Source organism: Phaenicophaeus curvirostris, chromosome 2, assembly GCF_032191515.1.
Source record: "Phaenicophaeus curvirostris isolate KB17595 chromosome 2, BPBGC_Pcur_1.0, whole genome shotgun sequence".
Lineage (NCBI taxonomy): Eukaryota > Metazoa > Chordata > Aves > Cuculiformes > Cuculidae > Phaenicophaeus > Phaenicophaeus curvirostris.
In genome coordinates, this window is record NC_091393.1 from 121280638 (window position 1) to 121308350 (window position 27713).

Genomic DNA, 27713 nt, shown 5'->3' on the forward strand with positions numbered 1-27713 from the left:
AGAAGCAGACTCAGAAGCAGCTCATTAGCAGGCATGGGCTCTTCCCATAAATATTAATAGACTACGATAATTTGTCAACCCATCTCCTTGTAAGAACTCTGCCATCCTGAAAACTGATCTTCTTCATTGCCTGTTTTCAGTGCTGGAGATTTTCTTACTAAAATTCAGGTGTTTCAGTGCCCAGGTGCAGGCACAGGAGAGAAGGGCCCCAGCATGGCAGATGTGCTGCCTTGCTGCAAAGGGAAAGCCACTGTCTCTCAGCCAAACACTTTCTCAGCAGTGGTGGTGCAGTCAGCCCTTGAAAGACTCAACCTGAAGATAATCTGTCCTCAAGTGAAGAGCACACCCTGCTTAGTATGACAGATGCAGGCCATCTGAAGTTGCTTAAATGCCACAGCTTATTCTGATGTGTGAATAATCCTGGATGGTGTCTTTAAACACTGAGCTGTGCATGGGGAAGAAGACTAGCAGGAGCTTTGTTTCGTGCCGTGCCTCACCAGAGCCTGGTCAGAAGAGCACGGGACCATCTCTGCTGCGTGAGCCTGGTGTTGGCTGCACATAAAGCTGCTCTGTGTGGCATGGCTGGGGTGCCCAGGGGCAGAAAGAGGGACCCCAGAGATAAAGCATTTGTGCTCCGAGCAGAAACTGGCCATTGGTTTTGGAGAGGGCAGCCATGGCTTTATACAGCTGGCGTAAGCTCCTCAGGGTGCAAAAGTCTCATTAGGCAGGGCTGGTTTTGAAAACCAAGACTTGCATCTGACCCCAGGTCACCCTCCTGGGCATGTCCTGGGAGTAGCATAGCCAGCAGCAAGAAGAGGATGAACAGCACTGCTGGAGGCGAGAGGGAGCATCACTCTCAGGGCACGAGGTACCTTCTCACAGCATATCTGAGCCTTACAATACCATCTCAAGCTTTCATTGACAGGGGCAATTGATTTCACCATCCCAGATGGGAGTAATGGAGGATGTATTGTTGAAATGACATTCCCCAGGAGAGGGCAACCAGACCTGCTGAACTCTGGAAAAGGACATGGAATTGTCTTTCCTATTGCACACACAAATCACACTTCAGTAAAATGGCTCTGTCCTTTGTGAAGCTGAATGCAGGACCAGGTGGCACCATAAGTCAGTGACTCCCATGGCATTTGAGCAGGGTGTTTGCTAGAAACTAGACAATTTTCCCACCAGATTATAGCAGTTATGAGGTTAGTGGCATGAAGACCTTAAAACCCAGTGCATTGCTGGTAAAGGATGTTTTCCCAGTGAATGTAAATCCATCACTTTCTTTGCAGCCCCCTCCAAGGCTGCAAACCACAGACACACACAAGACATGACCACCAGCAACAGAGGGAGGCAGCTCTGTACGAGCACATTAGTCACTGCTGTCTGCAGGGTTATTTTTAACCACCCGTCTTCTCTAGGGAACATCATGCAGCATTTCTAAGGGGGAAAGAGGGACTTGACATCACTGCCCTTTCATGCTGGGCAAGAACTGAGTGTCTACCAGCAAGAGATACGCCCAGCCTGCTGCAAAGCCAGCTTACAGCAAAACAAGTTTTCTTTTCAGGAAACCAGGAGCACGACCCTTGTGTGGTGCGGAGGATTTGTTAGCTTCAGGAGACACTGTGTTCATCTCAACCTGACCTTTTTCATTTAAATTCTACTAGCAGAGGAGTTACTCAGATTAGGGACAAAATTGGCTGAATGCAGCAAAGGTTTCTGAAAGGTTTCAGTATCAACAGAAATTTCAGTTTATTGAAGCAATTTCCTGACTCTTTTAATCTAACCTCTAAACCCAGTAGTTTTATCCTGAAGGGCAGGGAAACATTTGGAAATCTATTAGGTTATCTACTGCTAGCTTTTTCTGTAGGAAAAGAAAAGCTGGCTATAGGAGTAAATGGACACAGTAATACCCAACAAGACATTCCTTGCCATTTTCACTGCATAATGCTACAAATTGCACAAGTATTGTGTCCATTCACATGGAACATGAGAGCTGGGCTCTGGCTTTCCCCCAGCCCCTGTAAAGGAGAAGTATCTTAGCAGTGGAGAAAACCTGGGAACAGAGATACAAACCTGTCCCTTTGTTTTTAAATTCACTATTAAATACTTCAATTAAATTAAATGCCAGCCCTTCCTATATGGCTTATCAAAGGAGATGCCAAATAATTGCTTGAGCTGCAAAAGCCACAGCATATTCCCTTTGATATCAAAACATCTCTGGAGATTTTCTTTAAAAGCAGTCACAGGTTTCAGGTTCTCTTGATGCTTCTGCTCCCATTTACTGTATTTATTTTGTAGAGGTGTCAGCCTGGTGTCAAAAAGGCAGTAGCTGAGTCGTGGTGTGGCAGCTCATGTTCACATGTGTTGGACTGGAGATGGCAGGAAGGCAGGTCCTGATGCCCACAGCAAGACATCATCCTCAAAGCTGCATGGCCATGTCTTCCCCACGGACTGTGCCAGCATCTGCTTATCACTGGTCCCCAGCTGCTGGGCTCTGGCATCCTGAACCAGTCCAGGTTCATTGCTGGAAATCCCAGTGTTTCAAAAGCTGAGCACAGAGCACACTTCCCTTTTGGCTCCTGTAAGCGCTTCTTTTGGGATGACATTTTGTTCACACTCTTATAGGAGGAATTAGGTGACTGTTAGAAACCTTGTCAAAGGCAGCAATGGGAATAAGGGTCACCTTTTGTACTCAGTTCATGGGCTTTGAATGTGATTTTGAGTGATTTGAATACTGGAAAGAGTGAAAAAGCCCTAGAATCAGGCAAGAAAAAAAAAAATTAAATGTATGCAATGTTCTTGGTAGGGAATTCTGCTGCACAATCCCAAAGGCACATCCATACACAGGTGGATTTGTTTCTAGGGAAATGGAGACCACGCAGCTTTGTGGATGTTGAAGAACATGTAGCTTTCTCTTGTGTTTCTCAGCCTCACATGCAGTCTGCATGCTGCAATAGAGCATCATGTTCTTAAAGACTTAAATGGGAACAAGATGAAAAAGTGTGGGCAATGCATAAACCTCCTTCCCTTCACCCCAGTATCATCTGTTCTCATACCTCGGGGCACTGTCATTCTTTCCATATTAAAGATGAAAGCCAGTGGGAGCTCCATCTCCTTGTTTCTCTGAGCCTAGAAATCCAGTTAGATGTCAAAAATTTGTCAGATTGCCATAGCAGCCACTGCCCCAAAGAATGGAAATTTAAGAATCTTTGTAGTTGACTATGTTGCACAAAAAGGCTTGGGTGACACTTGGACTTCCCAAACACTATTTGAAGGATGTAGCTTCAGAGTTTGACCTTTGCAAACTCATCAGCTGAGTGAATATAGAGTCTGCAAACCCCTCATACGCTGACATTTACATCCCCCAGATCAGTGATTTTCCATCCACGGTTCACAGCCTCTGTGAGGTGATATCTACCTCTTCAAATTTCAGAGGGACTACTGAAAACCAGATCTGCTGTCAGCAGGCTTGTTCTCATCACGCAGAGGTGGACTTCCACCCTGAGGTCTGCAGATTGGCAAAACTTATTTTTCCTGTGCATCCAAAACTATGAAATAATGTTTATGTTTAGGGGAACATTGAAAGTCCAGAACACTGTTTAATGTAGTGAATTACGTTAAGGTCAATTGAGTCAAAGGGGCTGAATGAACTATGGTCTCCCATGTCTAGAGACACCTTACTAGCCAAGCAGTACCTGATGGCACCTCTTCCAGCCCTGCCGTGTAGGGAAGGATTAGGGCTCTATCTGCTCCTTGAAAATTTTGCTTTTGTGTATGACTTTCCTTCAAGAGGGAAGATCTGAAGTCTGGGTTGCACACTCAAAGCCAGATCCATTTCCTCCCCCTACACAAACCTTATGTCTACAGGACTAGAACTAGGGGCAACAGCTATAAATTGGAGAGGGGAAGATTTAGGCTAAATATAAGGAAGAATTTCTTCACTGTGAGGGTGGTGAGGCACTGGAAAATGTTGTCCAGGGAAGTTGTGGCTGCCCAATCCCTGGAGGTGTTCAAGGCCAGGTTGGATGGGACCTTGGGCAGCCCGATCTAGCGGGAGGTGTCCCAGCCCATTGCAGGGGGGTTGGAACTAGATGATTTTTAAGGTCCCTTCCAACCCAAACTATTCTATGATTCTATGACCACTGAAACATACAGATACAAACCTCACATTATTTGTGTCCCTATGTCACTACTGCTGCAACAACATTGCAGCTAATCTTCTCATCTGCAAATTCAGGCCCCTCAGGGTGCATGTTCCACAGCCAGGACAGACTCCTAGAAGAGATGTGTCCAAGTGCCAGGCTGCAATCCTTGCAGTGGCTCCAGCCCCCTGCCCCACGCCTGCACACACTGCCTTGCCCCCTAAAAGCTCTGTATTGATCAGCCTCATATTTTAGCTGTTTTGTGGCTTTCCCAAGCACTTGTTTCTGCTTTTACAAGCTAGTCACAGAGTCTCTGGCTTGCAAATTCACTCAGGACAAACCCTCCTCTGTCACCACTTTCATGAACCGGCTGTCCCCAAGCAGGCAGCAACACTGTTGGTCATTAAAAACAGGCAAATAAATACGGAACCAGTGATTGCTACAACAGATGATGAAACTGCCAGAGCAGTACCCATGGTTTCCCAGTCCTAGAAGCCGTGGCAAGAACGAGGGCACCTCAACCGTGAGGGAAGCACTTGAGTTCTTGTTAATAGCTTTTCAGTCTTTTTACAGCAAAATTAAGCTTTGCTGTTTTCCAGCCGTGCCTCTCCCCTGGTGACAGTGTTGGTGTTAACAGCAACGGGTACTTTCAATCATCAAAAAATTATCTGTCTCATCCAGTGTACAAAGACAATCCCCAGTCCTACAAGTTTGTACCCATGTGAGCCTCCCCACTGGAACCAGCAAAGGAAACCTGAGTGCATCTACTCGAGTGTTTTGCCTTGGATCAAGTGTAAGATTTTGAAGAGAACCTTTTCTCTTTTCCCCACCTACTGCTTAAGTTCACATCAAGGAAAAGTCCTGGAACAAACTACGAGTCTGTTGGATGAAATGAGTGAGTATTGCAGCCCTGGAGGTGCTCCTGAAGGGCACTGGTTCCATGGGACCTGCAAGAAAACCCTCAACTGTGAAGAGTGAATGGTGGAGCATCAACACCAGCTTTCACCTGACCACCCTGCTCCCCTTGCCCCATACTGCTTCCCTTTCCTCCCACCTGCCTCCCACATACGTCTTCCTTGTCACACAATGTGGATTTGCAGAACGGTGTTTCCAAGCACCTCTCCCATCCTCTCTGCGGCAACGAGAGACAACTCAGCCGTGGGGCTGGGTGTGCTGGCTCGCAGCAACACCTGAGGAGGCCTTGGACAAAGCTGGCAAGAGAAGTGGATTTTCCCATTAGCTGCTGTTGGAACAAACTCTGCTAGTTGATTTCCAGCCTCCCACGACTGTTCGTGAAGGCAGGGCCCCCAAGGCAGCTGCCAGGAGCATCTTGCATTTGATTTTCCCTCAAGGCACTGTCTCGAGATGGGGTTGGGTTGGGTTTCTTTGCACGCACATGAAAAATGGAATAACGGGCCAAGGGCTCCCTCTGTGTCCACCGCTGGGCATAACTTCTGCTCTCCCAGCTTGAGGAGCAGGACTATCGCATTCTAGGGTTGGGCACACATGTGGGATTTCATTTAGCCACTCAGTCCAGCTGAGAGATCATCTCCAGGTAACTTTGGAGGCCATCCACTAAGCATCCAAACAAGATCAAAGCACCCCAGAGATCTCTCTCTGCATTTCTCTAAGGGGGATCCTAGTTTTATTTTATACAGAAGCGCGTGCCCACGTCACGTTAGGTTCATTTGGAGTGACGGTGGGCATGATGGTCTATTCGTGCCTTGTGCTCCTTTCTACAAACTGAGCTTAATTACTGCTTGTAGAGGGCTTGGATCTTCTGTAACAGGACAAAGGGAGGAAAGGCACAATCTGAATTTCACACATACAAGGTTTTATGTCGGTGGCCCTTTGGATAACTTCTCAATTAAATATGGTTATGTCATTGTATGAGATAAGAAGCTTTTATCTTTGGCTGGACAGGCTGACACCAAGTGCACCTTTTGCAAAATTATGAAAAAGACCCTTTAAGGGAATAAAAGGAGATGGGGCACCACCCTCCAGCCCCTACCTGCACAAGGAAGTCAGGACAGTGCTTATTTTTTTGGGTGCAAATACTTCAATGCAAACCACAGAGCTGGTCTCATGAAGCTCCCACAAGGACAGCTGCGGATACAGTTCCCTTTCACTGTTCCTGAAATATTTATCACCCAGGCTTTCCAAAATGCACCACTAATCCAGCTCATAGCAGGAGAGCAAAGGGTATTTTTCTCCTCAAGTGTTCCCCCTGGTGGGTTTTAAAACGTTCTTCATTTTGGGTTTGAAAGGAACTTGGAGTGAATACAAACTGTGCAGAAGAGCAGGGTGACAGCCCTCTGCGAAGATTTTTCACATCACTTCCATGCAAGTTTAGAGAAGTGTAGAGCAACATGAGCTTTCCACCACAAAAATAAGGATGCATCTCCCCTTTGTGCTGCCACCATCTCCACTTCCAGACACGCAGATACCCTCTCTCCTCGCTGGCTCCTGGTGTCTCATCCCCTCTGCTGGGGATGAGGAGCTGCTGGTTGGGTTAAGGGCACAAGAGGCAACATGCCTGGATTCAGATTCATCGCTGGCACGCTACCTTCATAACAGGCAAGTCATCCACCGACGTCACCCCACAGTCGCCGTCTGCCATCTGATGCTCTTAATACTTAACGGCTTCACAGCCAGAGAATGTACTTCTTTTTCCACTGGTAGGAGGTCTCAGAGTCCTCTGCTCTCCCACTTAGAGAGGCAGCTCTTCACATGAGTTGTCAGTCCTGAGGAGACAACGCTCAGCTCCCTTCCTCCAGCTGAAATGGGGTTAGCAGTCACATCCCTCCAAGGATGCAGCGGTGCACGCGCAGCTGAGGTCTGGAGCAGCACAGAAAACTGCTTCAGTTTTGATACTCAAAAATGAAAATTTATTGTAATAGAATTGAAACAGGGCAATGTCTTTCTGAACAGACTTCTGGTTTTCAAAACTTTTTTTTTTTTTGTTTAAAAAAGCTGTCACAACTGCTCACATAACTCATTCCTGGCTTTTGGTTAAATTTAAGATTAAATTACGATTTTATAGTTTTAGGGGGGAAATCATTCTCCAAATGAAAACCTAGTTCCATTGTTTCTGGTTGGTGTTGCCTTTTGCATTTTTGGTTAGGACATTTTGTTTGTCTGTTTGAGATTTCCCCTCTCTGCGATGATCTGAAACTGAGATGTCTCCTGAAACCTTCAGATTTCCTGATAAATCCATCCACCACCCCAACACTTCCAGCTACAGCTCTCCCAGGCTCAATACGTATGAATCAATTTTTTTTTAAAGAAAACCTGTGAAAATGGATTTTTGCTGCCAGGTGAGCACATGGCACAAAGGGACAAACCTCTGCTTACGTGCAGGAGATGGGCCATCATGGCATGAGAGGAGACAAGTCCCACCTGGGACAAGCCTTTCCATTTTCCCTGCACAGGCTGACATGAACCTCCCTGCGTACCTGCTGCCAGCACATTTTTTGGCTGGTTTGTCTGCTAACAAATGACTCAAAGCACGTGTGCAGGAACGGGCTCAAAATAATGCTCGTGGCACGGCTCCAGCCGATGAGCCCCAGCCTGGAATAGCCTCCTGGCAGCTGGCAGGTGGCAGCGGCCACCTCCTCCGCTTACAGCTCAGGAGAGCTGAATTCAGCATGAATTTTGGGGTAAAAGTCTCCTGAGCCAGGATCCGTTTCACTTAACTTTAGATCCCTACAGTCTGCAGCTGAGCGAGTTGGCCAGGGTCCCTTTTAGAGGGAAACAGGCACCTCCAGAGGGTATTTCATCTCACCCCAGGTTAGGTGAAGGGCAGATGAAGCAGTTTGGAAACACCCGTTGTTTTCATTGACTAAAAAAGGGTTCTCGGCTGCCAGCTCTGAGGCAGGACACACCACCCTTGAGGTTTGGCTCCTTTGCCTGAACACGGATATGTAAGATCTGCTTGACCTGCTGTTGCTAGCCCCCCAAACTCTTTCTTGTAGGTCCCCCCAGCCCCAAGACGATTACTTGCTAGGTGCCAGAGCCCCTCTGAGACATTGGTGGCCGAGGGATGTACTCACAGGGCAAGTCTTGCTCAGTCTCCTCCTGCTACGGGTTTATGGAGGAGAGGAGTTATGGGCACTGTCAGGGGAGACCATGTTCAGAGGAAAATGTGCAGAATTGCACATAATATTTAAGTACTGGCAAGATTGGGTTTTTTCCCCTTTCCTTTTCCCTTCTATCATGCAGAGAAATTCTGGAAGATTCAGGTTTTACTTCTCTGCTTCTACTTAATGAGGCAAAAAGCACAACTCTGATATCCAGGTGATTTCCATGCTCATTTCCAAACCTTTCTTTCAAGACGCAGGATTATAGAGCCTCCTCATCTAGACAATTTTCAGAAAAAAATTATTTGGACTAAAAGAAGAATTTTCTGTAACTTCCTCATCGGAAAACTGCTGAACTGTTTAAACTGAAGCTTTCTTAATATCTCAATCGGAGTCAAAACAGCAAGCAGGCAAAATGTTATATTAAGCAATTAAAACCTAGAAAATTTAAGGAACTAAACACACCGTGCCATAAAGGAAATGCCTAGACATATTTATCTGGAGCAGGAATAACTTGCCACTTAATACTAATAAGAATCCTGTTCCTATTGTTTTAACCAGGTGCCAAATGGGATTATTGTCTGGTTTGTGATGTGTTATCAATAGGGAAATAATAACAGGAAGCCTCCAATGATTAAAAACAACTCATATCCCAGCAAACTATGCTTTTATTCATCCTTCAAAGCCTCAGTTCTCACTGTCCCTGCAAATCCCCTGCCCTGCACTCACAGATAATAAAGTGCAGCGATGGGAGAAAGCCCCACAGCTATGAGCCCACGGTGCTTCAGCGACCTGAAAGCCTCTGTGTTAAATCACTGATCTTGCTTTCCCTTCTTGTAAAGTGCAGAGTCACACTTACACGTAACTGTTCACTAGTCAGTGCTGTCACAGTGAGTTCACTAGTCAGTGGGTGGACAAGGTGGTAAGGGACATGGTTTAGTGATTGATGGGAATGGTTGGACTCGATGATCCGGTGGGTCTCTTCCAACCTGGTTATTCTATGATTCTATGATTCTATGATTCTATGATTCTATGATTCAGCATTTCATCACACTTTAAGTATTTTCATATTCCTGTGTTTCTAAGAAGCAGGGCTGCCATCAGGACACTGCTTTCAGGCTGCAACAACAGAATATTCAACTCAGCCCCTGCGGCAGCTGATTCCATTTCCATTTCAGGCATGATTACATCCATGTCCATGATGAAGGGGTAGCTCTTTTGGTTTGTTCATGGAGCTGCCCTGCTTCTGGGAAACTGGGCAAAGTGTCAAAAAAATAGAGGCCTCTCCCATTTTTGTACCCAGTACCTAGAATTTTTAGGAAACCACGAAGACTGAAGTCCTAGCACTTTAATCCTGGGGGAAGTCACACAGACGGCTTTCTAGTTTTTATGCCTCTGAAGGGATCTGTGAGTTTTCCTGTGACAAGTTGACTAGGATTTCAACAAAAGTTTCCCTTTAAAAAGTTCCGTTTCACAGTGTTCTGACACGAATCCAGTAAATGCCTTATTCACACCAATTCTGAGTAGTCTGTAGTTACCAAATGGTGACTGGTGCGCGGACTGGAGACTGGGTAGGGAAGATAAAGATGACTTTTAAAGGAATTTTTTGGTTTGGGCCTATTTTGCTGACATAATAAAGAAAACAGTTAAGCTTTTCTTCTTTTATTTTTAAAGGTCATTCATTTCCTTCTTATATTTTATTGGGAAAAAAATAGGAGGAAACCCAGATTCCCACACCCTTAGTAGTGGGAAAACTCATTAGCGATTCTAACAAACATTGTTTTTCTCACAAACGTTGTTAGACATTTTTAAATAAAACAGGAATTCAACTGGAAAAGGAATTAAAACTTGTAATACCAAAATAGCCTCTCCTAATGCTAGTTTCCCCTCCCTTTCACCGATTGCAATGTCACCAGTTCACTGGCTGTTCAGCAGCCAAAGCATCTTCCTGAATTTCTAACAAAGCAGGGAAAAGGTAGGAAAAATGCTTTCTGAGGACGAGGACTTCAGGTCATCCTTATGCACATCATGAAAAAGGGAAAACAAATCAGAAAATCTCTAAACCCGCAAGACTGGTTTGTTTGTATTTTTAGTTTAGCCTTGAGGTTCATGGCCAAGATAGGAAACCAGACAAATCTTTTGCTGGCTCCGCTACAGTCCCTGTTTAACTGTGGGAAGATTAATAAACCTCTCTGTTTTTTCCATGTTCTCCTATGTACTATGTGCTTACATATTATCAGTCAGAGAGAAACACAGAGCCTATAAATTACTCCAAAGTCTTCAACCCCACGCTCTACTGAAGTACCTAAAACAACTGCGTAATATTTTTAGGAAATGGCTGTTATTGAAATAGATGCAGGAGAAAGAAAGGGGGGCAGCAGGGCTCTGGGAGTTGCACACAGGTGAATACCTCAGCCCCTGGACCAAGGGGTATGGAGCTGTGCTCATTTTATCACTATTGTCCAGCACACTTGAAACTGTCCCTGCCAAACAGCACAGTCTTCACAGCAAGATAAGACAGCAGAAAACAATACTTGCTATCCTGGCATCTCTTGCTAATTTCTAATGCTGCCCTATGTGGAATCTCGGGTAGATTAAATGGAATTTGTTATTCAAACATGGCTCTAGGGTAACAGTTTAATTTTTTCCACTGAACTGCTGATTTTTCCCCTTCTCATCACATAGCCAAGCCCAAAACTCTCATAGTTTTCTTTCATAAAACTGGAAAATCTGCTGGTCAAGTGGGAAAAGAAAGAGTAAAAGAGAAAAAAGGAAAAAGAAAAAGAAACAGCAACAGAAATTAATCCAAAAAGCCATGGCAAATGCAGACGTTACAGATTTCATGCACAGTAATTACTGGATGAGCCACTGCAGGTCAGTACCTTGAAGGGGAAGGCAGTCAATCTGGTAATTACTGCATTAAAAGGAAATGGGTCAGCTCATGACTACTCAGTAACACAGAGTCATCATGCACAGACTCGCAATTATGGGAAAATTGGTAAATCTAGCAAGCGCAACACAGTTCGGAATAGCCTTGATGCTTGTCAGGCCCAGCTAAAAGCAGCCCCCTAGGCATAACCTGGGAACGTGGGGCACATACCTAAACCCTGCCACTCGTTCCATCCTGGTTGTATGGAAAAACTTTACAGTGAGGCTGACGGAGCACTGGAACCGGCTGCTAAGGGAGGGGGTTGAGTCACCTTCCCTGGAGGTGTTTAAGGGACGGGTGGACGAGGTGCTGAGGGGAATGATTTAGTGTTTCATAGGAATGGTTGGACTCAATGATCCAGTGGGTCTCTTCCAACCTGGTTATTCTATGATTCCATGATTGGACTGGGTGATCTCCGGAGGTCCTTTCCAACTCCAACCACTGTGTGATTCTGTGATCACCCATTTCTCCAGCAAACATGAAGCAAGGCAGTGCCAAACTCATGATTTACCTTCCCTGCAGAAACTAGAAAGAAATAGGATTCCCGAAAGAAGAAACAGAGATTTTATAGTCAGTAATAAGGACATCTTCATGGAGCAGGAGATGTGGGGGCTTGTCACTCACTAACACTCCCATACAGAAGTAATTCAGCCAGTGTTTGCTTAATGCAAAACTCGTTAATGGCCTAGAGAGCTGAGACAGACAAGCAGAGACTAAGCTGTTACAATAAGTGCACCTGAGTGGGTACTGTGAAATCCACTCCAGCATCTGCAGACCATGGGACACTTAAACATCCCTGTGATTTTGCCCCTTTCTCCCTTTGCTTGCTCAGTACAACCCCTTACTGCAAAGGTAGGAGGAAACAGGCTGAAAGTCAGCTGGCTACAAAGATGCTCAGAGGGCTGGAGCACCTCTGCTCTGAGGACAGGCTGAGAGACTTGGGATTGTTCAGCCTGGAGAAGAGAAGACTCCAAGGAAACCTTATAGTGACCTTCCAGTGCCTGAAGGGGCTACAGGAAAGCTGGGGAGGGGCTGTTTATAAGGGCATGGAGCAACAGGACAATGATGAATGGCTTTAAATTGGAAGGATGAAGATTTAGATCAGACGTTAGGAAGAAATTCTTCACAGTGAGGGTGGTGAGGCCCTGGCCCAGGTTGCCCAGGGAAGCTGTGGCTGCCCGATCCCTGGAGGTGTTCAAGACCAGGCTGGATGGGGCTTTGAGCAGCCTGATCCAGTGGGAGGTGTCCCTGCCCATGGCAGAGAGGTTGGAATTAGATGATCTTTAAGTACCCTTGAAATTAGATGATCTTTAAGTACCCTTGAAAACCATTCTCTGATTCCATGATTCCCTGATTCTATGTTTTGAGATTAATTTACCACCAAACAGCACGTGCAGCAGCACAACAGGGGAGGATTTGCAAAGCTGAAACAGAGTACCCACTGCCCACACGGACACATCTATAAGTTATTTCTACTTCTAGCTGGGTCCCCTGGACCCAAGTGTCCCATTAGCTGCATGGCAGCTCTGTGATGGGAACCAGTCTATAGTAAGTGGAGCCCATCTGGAGATTTGCTATGGAAGTGCTCCCTTGAGCAAAACTAAACCACTGACAACAACAGCCCCAGATTTCTTTTCCATTCCTCATGAAAAAGAGAGATTTTCCACATCATTCCATGCAGACTTAGGTTTTCTTTTCAGGCAAAACACTACAACTATAATTAGCCAGCAGCTCTGCACGCAAAGAATTCCTTCCAGGGACTGTACACAAGATTAAATATGTGAGCTATTAAAGGTCAAGACACAGGAAGGCATAAGCAGGAAAACAAATCATAGCAGCCTGCAGCTTTGATTGCACAAGGTGAGGGGGAAAGCACTGGGTAGCTGTGATTCTCAGCATTCAAAGTAAAGAAATGATTATTTTTGTTCACAGTGAGAACTCAACATACCCAGAAATTATCAAACTGAACCATAAGCTTTACGAGCTCCTCTGAGGTGAAATTATTCGCCTTAAATTATTATTGCCAACAAAATAATCTTAGAAGTTTGCAATCATTAGCACAAATTCCCTGGATGAACTTAAAAAGCACACAGAAATGAGCACAAAAGTAAGAAAAATGCTCAGTAAATACCCTAGGAATTTTGTAATTTTATTTTGTTTGCTTTTATGTTCATTTGAAAAACAAACGTGCTCGTCTCACCAAAGAATCATTAAACAAATTGTTTGTTTCAGCTCTACAGCCCCAATCTTTCAAGGGAAGTGAGAGGCTCTGATGCCCTGTGTATAAATCAGGCATCTGCCTTACTTCATTCTGTCCCATCTCTCCCATTCCGTGGTGCTCTCCAAGCTGATTAAGCTTGAGCAGTGGTGTCACATCCTATTCCTTTACCTCCTTCCCCAACCATCAGCATCACCAGGCTTCTAATGATCTGCATGGGATTTAGACAGATGAGATTGGCTGTATGACTCTCCCAGCAGGCACAGGAAGCAACTCTTCGGTGATGTAAATGACACTGAAACATTGCCTTTGGCAGAAAATGGCTAAATCGCATCCAAAGAGCATTTAATGAGTTCAAGGAGAGACTGGTTTGTGTTGTTTTACCAAAACCCAACAAAATGATGGTTTTCACCCATCATCCCAATTTGACTGGGTGACAGAAACTCTCACATTGAGATGCCATGAGAACTACAATGCTTCCCCGTGGCGTTAACAGTTCCACACCTCCTTATTGCCAACATATCCATGGATAATGGATATCTATGCTAATATCCATGGATATTACTGTTATGATCCTAGGCACTTGGAAATAAAAATAACACACCTGAGGTCAACAAACCCTGGTGGCTGTTGATGCAACGGGAGCCAGTGGGCTGGTTTTTGTGTTTGGCGATGACTTCAAGTTCTGAGGTTCCTGAGCACCTCATTGAAAAAGAGCATAACATCACATCAGATGGTTATTTGGGGGCTAGTCGACTGAAATTTGCCAGGTGTTGTGATGATGCCATTTGTTTCCTAGTTACCCTTGGCAAATCTCCTACATTTGACTTCCTAGGCAAACCATAGTATCTACTCATCCTACCATTAGAGGTGGGATCTGGAGAAGCAATTAAGATTAGCTAAAATCTTCCTCTGATCTCACTGAGACTTTTACTGCTCACTGCAAATATAACAAATGTTTGTCCAATGTGGCGTTTTTTTGAAAAAATACATATTGCAAATCAAAGTTTCCACTGACTTCAGGAATCTCTCCTGAGTAAGTAGGAGAAATGGCTCTGTTGTTCTAGGGCCAGTGGATGGATTTTATTCAGGGTGCTGGAAAGCAAGATGATAAAGTACTGAGGATGTTCTGTTCTCTCAGTTACCAAATCCCCTCTAAGTGACTCATTCAGTTTTGGGTTAGTTCACTATAGTATTCCTCACAACAGCCAAAAGCAGACGACTATAGGCAAATATGAATATTCTCCTTGTTTCCAGCAACTTGTAGCTCAAGGACTTCTCAAGCTCTAAGTAGCATCTTTAATAACCCTTGACAGATCACTCTTCCATGAGTCTAATCAGTGTCTCCTTGACCCCACATAAATTTTTAGCTTCCATTACATCCTGCTATGGTTAAAACTAAAATATTAGTCCTTTAATATCTATGACTTATCAATGCTTTCAGCAGCTCCATTGACTTCTGAACTCCCACAGAAGCACTTAATTTGACTATTAATTTAATTTGCCATCATCACCTTTCAGTGCTAGTGTTTTCACTCGGTGTACCCTACAGAAGCTTCTCTAGAAACACTGGCAAATGATTTCCCTTCACTTCAATTCTTCATCAGGTTCAATGCACGACATTAAGTATCAATCGTATGCAGAAGGCTGTAACAGAAGATCAATGACATGGTGAGGGCTGAAACAATGGATCAGAAGGGTTTAGAGATGGAATGAATGAGTGCGATACAGAAAGCAGCTGAGTGACTTCATTCAGTCCTATTGTTGCTGTTGAGATGAAAAGCAAGAGTATAGATAAAAACCTCACAGTAAAACCCCTCCCTCTTCTTGACTTATGGAGGTTTAAACTGTCACAAATGCGTGATCGCACCAATCAATAAGAAATGTGATTGACGGACTCACACACAAAGATTCAAGGATCTTTGGTGACATTTGTGACAGTCGTGTTTTTAAGTGAAATATCAGTGCTTTTTGTACTCTATATTAAATCTACTGACCATAGGAATTGGTCATGTACAGTCCCCTTTCATTAGCTAATGTCTAATTGCCCCATGAGTGTGCTGGGTTTTTATGAATGTAAATCAGAGGCTGATTAGTGTATTCCACTGTAGCAATCTCAGCTTCTTTGCAGAAACTAACATCTGGTCAAAGATTAGCAGAAACATCAGTTTCAATTAATATATATTTTTTAAGACCCAATCCAAATTGTCACCGACTGAACTAAGCCTTAGATTCTATGTGGGAATTAGCTTTCCTAAATATTTAGCAACGGAACAGAACTGAGCAGATGACTCACGGGTCATCTGTGAAACACCCAGCCTGGTGACATCAACATTTTAACAGTGACCCAGATAATGAAGTATGTAGTGTTATTTGTTAATTAGTGCTGCACCACATAAGCAGAAGGTTATACAAAACAAAAAGCAGCTTCTAAGGCAATAGAGATACCTCTAATGAGTTTTAAACACTAAGGAAAACATCTTTTGGGAGGGTTTAAATTTAACTTTCTAGCTTTTCAAATCTTCTGATGAGCTAGCTATTACTAATGTCAAAAGGTGATGCCTGTCAGCCAAGAACTACATTAGAGTCCATAATTGAATTTCAAGAGTTGTCAAGAGCAGGCTAATAAAATAGCTGCTACTAGAAGTGACGTACACATGAATAAAAAAAAGAAAAGCTCTGCTTTGGCACGATGCAAAGTATGTTGTGTGGTTTCTCCATGTCATTTCAAATAATGTGTTCAATTTTTCTGGGCTACATTTGTCTGACATTCTTCTCTTGTATAATAATGATTCATTATACATAATTTATTCAAGGACTGTAACTCACCTCTAAGTGCCTATAAATATTACTGGAGCTAGACATTTGCATTGTAAAACAAATGCGTAACGCTAGGATTTATGAAGGATCCTTTTATGATAGTTCCTTAACAGGAAAAATAGATTTTTCTGAAGGAAAACATCGACTTTAAATTCATCTTAAAAACCTAGCACAGGAGGCAATTAACAGCTCTTCTTTCCTGTGTTGTTTGGGTAATTTGACAGCGCTGGGGAGGGCTTGGGGGCAAAGAATCCCTTGGCCATTCAAAGTGGATACAGCTATACTGTCACTACATTAGTATTACTGGGAATGTTCCCATGGTTATGACAGTAATATAGATCTTCCCTCCCACTGCTTTGCAAAAGCATAAGCCATTTCTGAGTGCAGCTTTTCACGGTGGTGGAAGGCAGACAGATGACATTGCAATGAGGAATGGTGAAAGAAAAACATAGTCCCAGTTGGAACAAAGGCTGCACGTTGTGTTACCACACCAAGCGACGTTAATCATAGAATCATAGAATAACCAGGTTGGAAGAGACCCACCGGATCATCGAGTCCAACCATTCCTATCAAACACTAAACCATGCCCCTCAGCACCTCGTCCACCCATGCCTTAAACACCTCCAGGGAAGGTGACTCAACCCCCTCCCTGGGCAGCCTCTGCCAGTGCCCAATGTCCCTTTCTGTGAAATTTTTTTTCCCAATGTCCAGCCTAAATCTCCCCTGGCAGAGCTTGAGGTCATTCCCTCTTGTCCTGTCCCCTGTCACTTGGGAGAAGAGCCCAGCACCCTCCTCTCCACAACCTCCTTTCAGGTAGTTGTAGAGAGCAATGAGGTCTCCCCTCAGCCTCCTCTTCTCCAGGCTAAACAACCCCAGCAGTGTGGGATGCTGGCAGCCTTTATTGCCTCTGGTGAAATGGTATGTGGATACGTAGCAATTCTTCTAAAAACAGGAGAACTCCAGTGCTAGATTACATTCATCTAGGGCTCACCAAGCCCTCAGAAGCCAGTACAGCAGTGATGTCCTCATCTGTCTTGCTGCCACCCTCGCTGGGCAGAGTTGTTCAGTGTAGAAGAGACTGAAAAGTCTTTATTCGCTTTCTGTGGTGATAAGAATTGGAAGTAATGAGCTTATGTGGCAGGAAGGAGCAATTAGGTCAAACAGTAGGAAAACATTTCTAATAGGATGGTGAAGAATTGTTATGGCACATCCTTTTTTTTTCCTTTTTTTTTTCCTGTAGCATAAATTCTCCTTGGAGACTATGTCTCCAGTGGTGCCCTCCAGCCAGACAAATCTTTGAGGACAGGCTAGAAACACGTCTATGCAAGGTAACATGTGCTATGGCATCCGCGAACTCTTCCAGTTGCAGCCTCACATGAATAACACCTTGTCCTGGCCAGTAAGAAATGCCACCAGCAGGACACAGACCAGATACTCCTGCTTAAGGCAGGATGGTGGACAAACCAGTCTTCCCAGGCCACTGCCAGCTCTGTTCCTCTATGATTTCTCTAATTTACTTCAAGAAATCTTAATCTTTTCCTTTGTTGATCCCCCACTAGGGGTGAAGACCTGCATGCAGGCTGCTGATCATTAAATCCGTGGCCCTCAATGCAGTAGTTTTAGCAGTGCTCCTCAGTGCTTTTGATCCCTCTTTGCAGGATGGGATAAACAAACTTCCTAACTGCACCAGAACACAGTGAGAAGAGACAGGATCAGGCGCTATCTTTGCCCATAAATAGTTTTACCTCTCACTGTTCTCATATGAGTGCAGCTACATTCTCGGTTTTGTGCTTATTTACACAGGGTTTTAGCCGAGCATGCACTTTAACACCTTGTAACGCTGCTCTTGTCTTAAATGGAATCCATCCTTCAACTCCGGTTTGCTGCTACTGTACAACCTAAGAACAATAACAACAACAACACCTGCGGGCTAGCAAAATATTTTATTATACTGAAACATACTGTACATAGATAAAAGCCAATCGTTATGTTTTTTCTGCTCCATGAAATCAAAATACCTTTCTCTTCTTTTCCATTAGCTTAAAAAGGAAATACTAATAGAGATCATTTCATTATTAAAATATATATATATAATGCTTTCTATTTATTTTGTTCTATATTAGAAAGGCAAATTTAAGGATAGCAATATGGCTTAAATATATCAATATTTTCCCTCTGGGGAGCTTGACTTCACGTATGTATAGAACACACGCAGCATGAGTTCAGGAATCTCTTTCTGTATGATAGAAGTATCAATCCACATTAGATGTAAATTCAGAATATTAAGCCTGAGAGGGACGCAGTCTGGGATGCCTGTTCTACCATGTTTTTATTTTCCTGTATATTACAATTTCTCCAGTATATTTTCTTCCTATTTTTTCCTCCAAACTGGATAATCTCAAGTTTGTCCTCCCTTGTTTTAACCATTGTCATAGTAAAGAACTGAACACTGGTTTGTGTGGAATTAATCACTATGGCTTCTTCTTTAAGCTCTGGGAGAAGAGAAGGAGAGTCAGTGACTCCAGGGAGTAATTCAGAGTTCCTCCATTAGGGCATCTGCACTGAATCCCCTCCTGGAGCAATCTGTCTCTCTCCACCAACTACAGTGCAAGCCAAGGAAGGCTTGGCTGGAGAAAATCAGCCCTTGTGAATCTTGAGTAGGTTCACAACTATCCCACAACCTCCACGTACGTCTGGAGCTGCCATCTCAGCCATCCTCGGTCATTTGCTATTCACCCCAGGGGTCAGAGACGTGTACCGTCTACCGCTTGCAGACCTGCAGGTTCTCTCACAAGTCTCTCACGTGTGCAACAACGAAGGCAGCAGATTGTCAATCTTAGCTGAGATTTCAGTGTTTCTCTACAGAGAGAACTGTTCCCTATACTTAACAGTTCCTGGTTAGAAATTACTAAAATACCAGTTGGGGAGAAAAGAGCTGCTACAAAAATGCAGAAGATAAAAGGAAAATGACCTTTCCAGTGAGCTGAAATACACTATCTAAACTGACAAGAACAATATCTTGTCCTGCCTGACACCCTTTGTTAGACGCTATTCATAGCTGCCGTGCGTGCAACACGCTTACCATTTTCAGTTGGGACTAAACTGTCTGAAACTGTACTATGTTGATACTGAAATAGTAGTAGATCATCTGTAGTTCTATGTCCATGTCTACATTCCCTGTAAAACCCTGATAATCTAAGGCAACATTATTCCACATCTGCACTGTTCTGAAAACATCATGTCGTGCCTCTGCTAGTCAAACTTGCTGCTCTCTCTGTGATGGCTCACGAACGAGTCCTGTGACAGCAGAGATCTGGTCAGTTCTTCCTACCCTCACTTGAGCTCACTGGGAGTTTAGGTCAAGAAGGCATCATCACATGTTAAAAATATGTATGTTCAAAAAAGACTTGCATCTTGGTTTTCGATAGATTCATTTTCCTGGATATACTGGAGAATGTCCACTTCATTCATTGACTGAATCTTGTTTTCCTTTGGCTTTGCCAGTGGAGATGAATCAGTGCTCCTGCGGGGAACTGCTGGCTTCTGAGGCAACTGTGGTTTTGGTGGTACCTTAGGTTTTGGTTTGGAGGCTACTTTCAAGAGCTTCTCTAAATCATCTTCAACTCTGGAATGAGAAGAAAACATCAGTAACATTTTGGGAATTTCTGAACTACTTCTTGTTTTGTAAGAAAAAGTGTTCTTGCAAAATAAAACTTTCTGCAAGAAAAGATGAACTTCAATGAATTTTTCTTTTAGGAAGAGTTTTCTGTAAAAGTTTCAATGTCACAGGATGGTTTGCTTCTTCAAGAGCTCACGAATTTTCATGGGATAGTAAAATATTTCACATTCAGCTCTACTTCCTCTTCATTCCCATCCCCCAAGACTGAACTTGAGCATCCGCCATGCTCAACCATAAGAAAACTAATGGCTTTTAAAATACTATATTCATATTTGCTTCCAAGAAATTGAGGGAGTTCTGCAATCTGTGAGTGCATACAACAACCCTTTTTTTTTTGACTATTTCACTAAGAAATAGCTCTACTTCCTAATGAAAGAGAGAGTCCTTTTAATGGGCAAGTCTTGTGACTCCAAATGGTAGCTGTGTTTGGAAAGTGAATTTGTGAAAGAAAGGGAAAGAAGGCTGTGAAACAGCACGTCTCTAAAAGATATAGCAGAGATGGCAAAGCAAAAATTAGCAGAGCTACACAGGTCTTTACAGGCCACAGCAACTTCTGCTCTGAATCAAAGTAGCCTCTTGTTTTGGTTCTCTGAGCACATTGGTCAAACAAAATACCATAAGGAGTAGGCACAGTTGTTGAGTTCCCAAAGGCTCAATTGATAGATAACTTAAGCAGTCAAAACCCAGCAAGCAACCCATGCAGATCATCAGCTGCGTAATGAACACCTACAAAAGTGAAGCCCCTGATAAAATGCATCCCTCATATATGCTTGCAAAACACATGACTTCCAAAAGGCTCCACCCCTAACTGCAGCACACAATATCAAAAAAGTATAAGAAGTACAAGCAAAATCTTTGCCATGAGGGACCAGGAGCCAAAGATCAAGAGGAAGGGCACGTTTGTAATAGGAGGTATCTCCTTGCCAAACCCCAGCCCTAGCGTGGTTCACTTTCTCTATGACTGTAGCATCTTAGGCAGTGAAATTATTTAACTGTTTAATTGCTTACAAGCACTGATAGAAAAACCGATTTTACCAGACTTCAGTATCAGCTGAAACAACCCACTAGGCTGTAGCAGTGCCAGCACTAAAACTCCCTCTGCCTCAGCCACGGGGCAGCCTGACAGGGAGGCTACAAATGAACTAGGAAGCAAAATTAAGGTGCAGGAGTTATTCTAAAGAAATCGGAATTTTCTTTGGTGTTAAAATTCCCTTCAAACAGTTTTACTTAGTTCACTCTTGGAGGACTTGCAAGGATAAGAAAGTCTGGTCTAGTGATTCTTAAACAAAGAAGAAGTTGGCAGCACATGTGCAGCTCGTCCTCTCCTCTGTCTCTGCTATAGCAGCCCCTCCATCCAGCCCCTCCATCCAGCCCCTCCATCCAGACACAGCCCCTCCATCCAGGAGGACGGGCTGGATGCTCTCTGTTGGTCACAGCACCCATAACCACCTCATGGCAAATGGCAAGGGGCAAAAGTAGACACGACTAAGGGAAAAGGTAATAGCTGTTTCTCTCTAGGAAGACTCTCAAGCTCCTCATTTGAGCCCCTGCTGTCTGGAAGGGGTTTGTTGGAGCAGCTTCACTCACTGGAACAGGATACCATACATGGAGTCTAAGGAAGGCACCTTTTTAGTCTGTTCTTCTGCAAGCACCGTAGGCAGGCAGTCCCCGAAACATGAATGAGTCTCATCTCATTTTATTTCAGGCAAGTCCTGGACGTCTCACTCACTTGCCTTTTGTCTTTCTCGCTGCAGGCAAGAAAGTGGTTCGTCCAGGCCCCTTCAAATCACTTGGGGTGGGTCGTCCAGACCCTGCAAGTCACTGGGATAACCTCTGTTGACTAAATGGGACTGTGGTTTCCCCCTTTCTCTCTTTGTTCACTGGTAGGCTTAGGAGAGAGACTGTAATTCCCCCTACCACACAGCAGAACAATCAGCGGGACCTTCTGCACACAGCTAAAATTGCTTGGGTTTTGCAATTAAAGCAAAGCCAAGTTCTTCCATAATTTGGGAATTGACTTATTTGGGCAATGAGCCAGGACCCTGAGGGAATATGACCAACAGAAGAATTAACGTACCTGAGACACCTTATTACTCAATCCCTAGTGCACATTGTCTGAACATTAAAGCCACAAACAGTTAAAGAATTCCAGCACCCTTAGCAAAGGATTTCACTATTATTAGGAAAAACTGGATAATATCAAGGGTTTCTTTTTTTATGTTCACCCTTATTAAAAGCCGTGAGGAAATTACGACTGCAGTGTCCAGGCTGAAACAAACTACACTTACTGTGAATTGGCCATAAAGAGAAAAGGGATTAGCCTGAATTTTCTGCCGTATAAATGGTCAGAGCCCTTTAAGATAAAATGATTCTTGACATCAGATCTTTCTGTGACTCCCAAAGGGCATCTAAAAAAGCATAAGTTTTAACCAAGGCTAAGCTTGTAAAATCAACTTTCTGAACACTAGTATGTAAAACTAGGAAACACCTAAACAGACCAACTGGTGGACAGAGCTGGACCACTGTTTCACAGCTCTACACCTTGAGCTGCACCTTGTGGACTTTGTATTTCAGCAGGCAGCTCCTGCTCTTACCTCAAATTTCAAGCCTCAAGTAATTCTGGAGATTATGTTCTCTTTTATTTAGATAAAAGGTTTCTGATGTCTCTTAGTTTCCAGGATTCCCTGTGGGTGACACAGCCCACCTAACTTACAGAACACCTTGTCAGTGTATTCTTTCCTTCTGAATCCCTCATCTACATAGAAGAAATTAATTTAATTTAAGCCCAGGCATTTTTGTTTGCTGCAAACTTTAGCTATCCAAGAGCTATCACACCTGTGATCACATTGCCAAGACATGTTCTTGTTCCCTTTGCTGTGTGATAAACAAAACGTGTTAGGGCTGGTATTTCTGAAGCCCAGCTTTCGTTAGCTGATCTGATGCCTTGGCATAAACAAATACTGAATGAATCAGTGTCCATGTCATAAAGTTTTGTCCATAAATAACAGAAGCCGTAATAACCAGATGAACAATACACAGATATACATACAGATCATATAAAGGAAGCATGACTTCAAACTAGGTGTGCTGCCTGAGAACGAGCTCATTAGATGGCACAGATTCCTCAATTTTCAATGCCTGTGTGGCTTCATACTAATTTCTGTGCTAACCGCAGCAACAAAACTACTCAGCACAGTCATAAAACACCCCCAAAAGATGCAGTCCAGTGGGTTGAGAGGGGTTTTTGGGGGGTTAGGGGTGGTGTAGGGAGAGTTGGCAGTGTGCTTTCAGGCCAAAACTTCGCAGGAGATGGTTTTTCAAAGTCTGGAAGCTGATCACATTAATCTCCTTTTTGTCCTGGAGTTTTAAAAGATCTTTGTTAGACAGAAGTCTTTTACAGAGAATCCCACAGACAATATGTGGTCTTTGTCTAAAAACCTGCTTTTCAATGCTGCAGTGATAAGCAAACTGTTTGATCTGCTACCATTTGATCATGTGAGACACAACTGTCTTTGGAAAACTAAAGAGGTAAAATACAAAATGCCTCAGGCTGATACAGAAACAAGGACTTCTGTTTCTTGAGAGGCAAATGAATTGTTACAACGCATAACTACCACCATGTTTAACTCCAGGCCAGGAGGAGGAAGAAAAAAAATCAAGCAACTATTTTGAAATAACAAGAAGATTAAAGGAAGAACCTTCCCACCCCCATCCACCATCTTTTTATAGACAATCAGGCACAGAATCCATGTAATTAATCATTCTCTAATTAGTCTTTTTCTTTTTCTGTAATGGAAAAGCAATGCCACATTGTTTAAAATTCCTGTCATACTGTTGTGCTGATTCATGGGCTCTAATGCTGGAAAATCTCATTGTTTCCAGACACGGAAAGAAATCAAAACCTTTACTGAAGAAAGGCTGTCACAAAGTCCTATGATATAAATGCTAGCATGTGGACTCGAAGACAGTGAACAAGTTCTGACTTGGAGACAGATGCAGCTGCCATCAAGAACAACATTTTAGATGCCGTTTCCCTGAACTCTGTCCTGTCTATCTGGACAAGATCTCTGGGACAGGAGTGACTGAGTGTGTACAGCACCTAGCATGATGGGGCAGTGACCTCTGCTTGCTGGAAATGCTCTAATGAGGAGAATCAGTCATGAAACCAAGAGGTAAAGACTCCCATAATTTGCTAAACTATACAAAAATCATGTTTGAAGCTAGGTTATGCAACTCAAGAGTAGGTCTTGCATAGTAGACGTCTATCTTTTCCTATCTTATTATCAGCATCTTTATTTTGTCTGGTGTTAATTCCAAGTACGAGAGATGCCTTTCGCTTCAAGATAGAGGCATAATATCACATATATGACTTGGGAAAAGACTTGTGCCCAAAACCAGGCAGGAGGCTTCAAAGTATCTGCTGATCATCACTTCTGCTATGGTCAGTAAAGACAGTGGGATGTCTAATAAGGATCATGTCCCAAGGCTGGAATTAGCCACTGCAGTGCAAAGTACAAGGGGTTGTGTAGGAGGTATCTCCTCTCCTGCCTTCCCTTGCAAGTGAAGTTCATATCGGTCCTTTAACCGGCACCAGGAAACATGTCTGGACACTGAAATGTGAAAGTCCGTACTGTTGAAATGCTAGAAGAACCACTGGCATGGCTCTGGTCTGGGACAGATTAGGTCTTCTCCGAAAAACTACCAGGCACAACTCAGAGCTGGTGGGATAGGGACCATTCCCAGCAAGGAGCCGAGTACAGTCACCTTGTTCAGGAGCTGGAGAGAGTCTAACAACATGGATGCAACCTGGTGGTGCTGACTGGCCGAGAACCAGAGAACAGACTCATCAGTACAGGTCCTACGTGCACATGCTCACAAGAAGTCCTCAGAGGAAGGCAGCCTACCAGTTAGATCACTCACCCAGGAAATGAGACAATTCAATTTTTACAATTTAAACCAGAGAGCTGGTTCAATTTTTCCCCAGCCTCCAGAAGTTCAAACCTCTCTCCTGCTTCTCTAGAAAGTTCCCCAATGACCAGGCAAAGGTAAAACTGGGGCAGGGCAGTGCAGGCTGCTTTTACCCCCCAGCTGAAGACGGCCATTGAAAATACAAGTAACTGGAGCAAGAGATGGTTGAAATCTGCTGACTCTCAAGCCTAGCAAAAGCATCTCATGCTGGACTAGGAGAGACTAGGACTTTAAGTCATCCCTCCACATTATTCCATACAATCTATATATGTCCCTAGGGGTGAGGCAAGGATTGATGTTTCCCATCTGGCCAGAGCCTTTCTGTTCTGTTGGTGAAGTTTACTTTGTAGCTCTTGCAGTGTTCCTAAGTAGAATCCCTCTGCATCACAGGAAAAACAAAAAGAACAACATAAATACTTGAAAGACATCATGGCAAGTTCTCTTGGCCACCAAGAAAACTCACCAAGAATTGGTAAAGAAAAGAACAGATATTTATTTGTTTTCTGAAAGTTACTGCAGGCAAATCAAGTTCCTTCCCCACCATCAGGTCACAACAAGCAAGGGAAACTGCCCTATAGTGGTCAAAGAATTTCTGACTCAGTTGTTGCAACCTCTTCTACCTCCTGACCATCACCCAAACAACTCTCTGTCCAAAGAACACACCAGGTCTAGCCTCACAGGGCAGCAGAATGGGAATTCTGCTGCTCTTCTCAGCACTGGAAAAAGACAAATCTTATGCTGACAGCTGCTTCGTTCCAGTTCAACTCCCTATTCATTATCAAAGGTGAAGCTAATGAAATCTCTCCTAAATGGCTGCTCAGACAACTGTGATAATTTTATCAGGCTAGGATGTGTGATAATTTATGTAATTCTGTGGGTCTTCAGGGCTGCCGCAACGTTCACAGGATCAATTTTAGCATTGGTTTTCCACAGAAACCTGATCCATCACACCAGGGAAGCACAATTTAGATTAATGAGGCAGAAGAGGTCAACCACAGTCCTGATGCATGAAAACTTAATTTATACATCTGTGGCCACTGGGTCGACAGAGATGAGAAAATAAGACTGCATGAGAATCCATGATGGGAGAGTTTGCAGGATACTGGTTTCTACAGAAGTCGACTTCTCTTTCTAGCTTAAACAAAAATCAGACCCGAATGTAATCTTTGAGAGTAGAGGTAAATGACTGAATGCATCCAGACAGAATGATGTGACCCAGGAAAATGGCAGAAGAAAAGAGAAACCTGGTCCTAAATCCATTCCCAAGAATAATTCTCTTAACATCTGGGAAAGGGCTGATCAGCTACCCCTTCATCTTTCTGCAGTTGGTCACCTCGGACCACGGAAGAGTCAAAAGCAATGGGACCCAAGACTTCTGGGAAGAGCTTAGTTTGCTCCACATCCCTGTGGTAGGGATCAGCTAAAAAGACTTGGTTGCCTATCCCACCCCTCCTCAAAGCACACCCCATAAAGAAAGAGTATGACCTGCTCCTTTTTTTTCTGAAGACAACATAATGGGACTTGACCTTGCTGGTTCCTACCACAACAATTTATCTCTTTTCCACAAGTTCTGGAGGGACATATAAGTACAGTGCCCTACAGGCATCTCACAGATGTATTATGGCAGACCTAGGAGTAGGAAAGAGTGCCTGCACCTAGAATGCCAGTGGTTCAAGTGAGGTAGCTCACCTAGTTACTCTATCATCATCAGTTAATATTTGTTGGTAGGCCAAGAAATTAGTAACCAGCAAAAGGCTGGTCAATGGACAGGAAGAGGGAAGATATTTATTTGAGTAAACATGGGTATCTTGCCATAAAAATAAATATTTTGTTACATTTAAAAAGCAACTGGTTCCTCTCAAAGCTCAACACTTGCCAATGTAAAGTAAGTGATTCTATTTAAAGCAGTAACTCTCATTTCACTGGAGCAGGTATCCACAGAGAGCTCTGTCTTCAGTTTGCAATGAGAACATTTATCATATTCTCTTCTCCCTCATGTTGTGACAAGCACAGCCCACACACATTTTGCAGACTCATTTGTCTCCATAACAGGCTCTTCCTGAGGAGATACAAGTCAATGCTGGGGATTCTGTGCTGTGCTGACAGCGCTGTGGTGCTACTGCCGCTACAATCACTCAGGTATCATAAAGATCACAATGGACTTGGTTGCTCCTGTGTTCTGCTCTGAACACCATCTTTTTCCTATATCCCCTTTGGAAGAAGGTTCTGCCTTTCTTGCCTTAGGCAGTGCTCTCCTATCTCTATGATTTATTGGAAAGTAAATTTTCCAGTAAGTCAGACACTTCTTGGGTCTACCATATGCATGTGAGCATGTGTGGTACAGGCAAACGAACGCTACATAAGTAAAGAGCTTATGTATCTGCATTTTTCAGCTAATCCATCTGTGTACAGTGAACGTGTCTAGGTTTCTAGACCTACCACAGACCTGCAGGTGCATCACAGCTCAGGCCAGTCTTAGGTCTTGACAAAACGTGTCCAGGCAAGTAAGGTGTAACAGAGAATGTCCAACATACCAAGACATCTGCCAGTTTTCCTCTACGTACCCAGCTCTAGCCCGCTAAAGGAATTGGTTGTCACAGATCCCACTCTGATCTGAGGGCTGGGGAGAGATTTCTTCAGCCTCCTTTGGGAGGGGGGAAGGATTGTTGACATGTACAAGGCAAAGACAAGATTTATTCTTAAGCCTCAAAACATGGTCAAAAAGACTGTGAAGTTCAAGCCACGATGAACATTTCTTCTTGACAGGCTGAGAGAGTTGGGGTTGTTGAGCCTGGAGAAGGCTTCAGGGAGACCTTGAGTTGGCCTTTCAGTACCTGAAGGAGCTACAGGAAAGCTGGGGAGGGACTTTTTACAA

The 27713-nt window shown here is 43.8% G+C and overlaps 1 protein-coding gene across 1 annotated transcript in view; it reads right to left on the reverse strand.

Annotated features, from left to right (window-relative positions):
* Nucleotides 1-18121: 18121 nt before the first annotated feature.
* Nucleotides 18122-27713, reverse strand: part of HS1BP3 (HCLS1 binding protein 3) — a 48367-nt gene continuing 38775 nt past the window's right edge. The window contains exon 7 of the mRNA XM_069850712.1: nucleotides 18122-19816. Coding sequence (XP_069706813.1) covers nucleotides 19588-19816 — 229 coding nt within the window. The 3' untranslated portion in view covers nucleotides 18122-19587. The remainder of the gene's footprint in view (nucleotides 19817-27713) is intronic.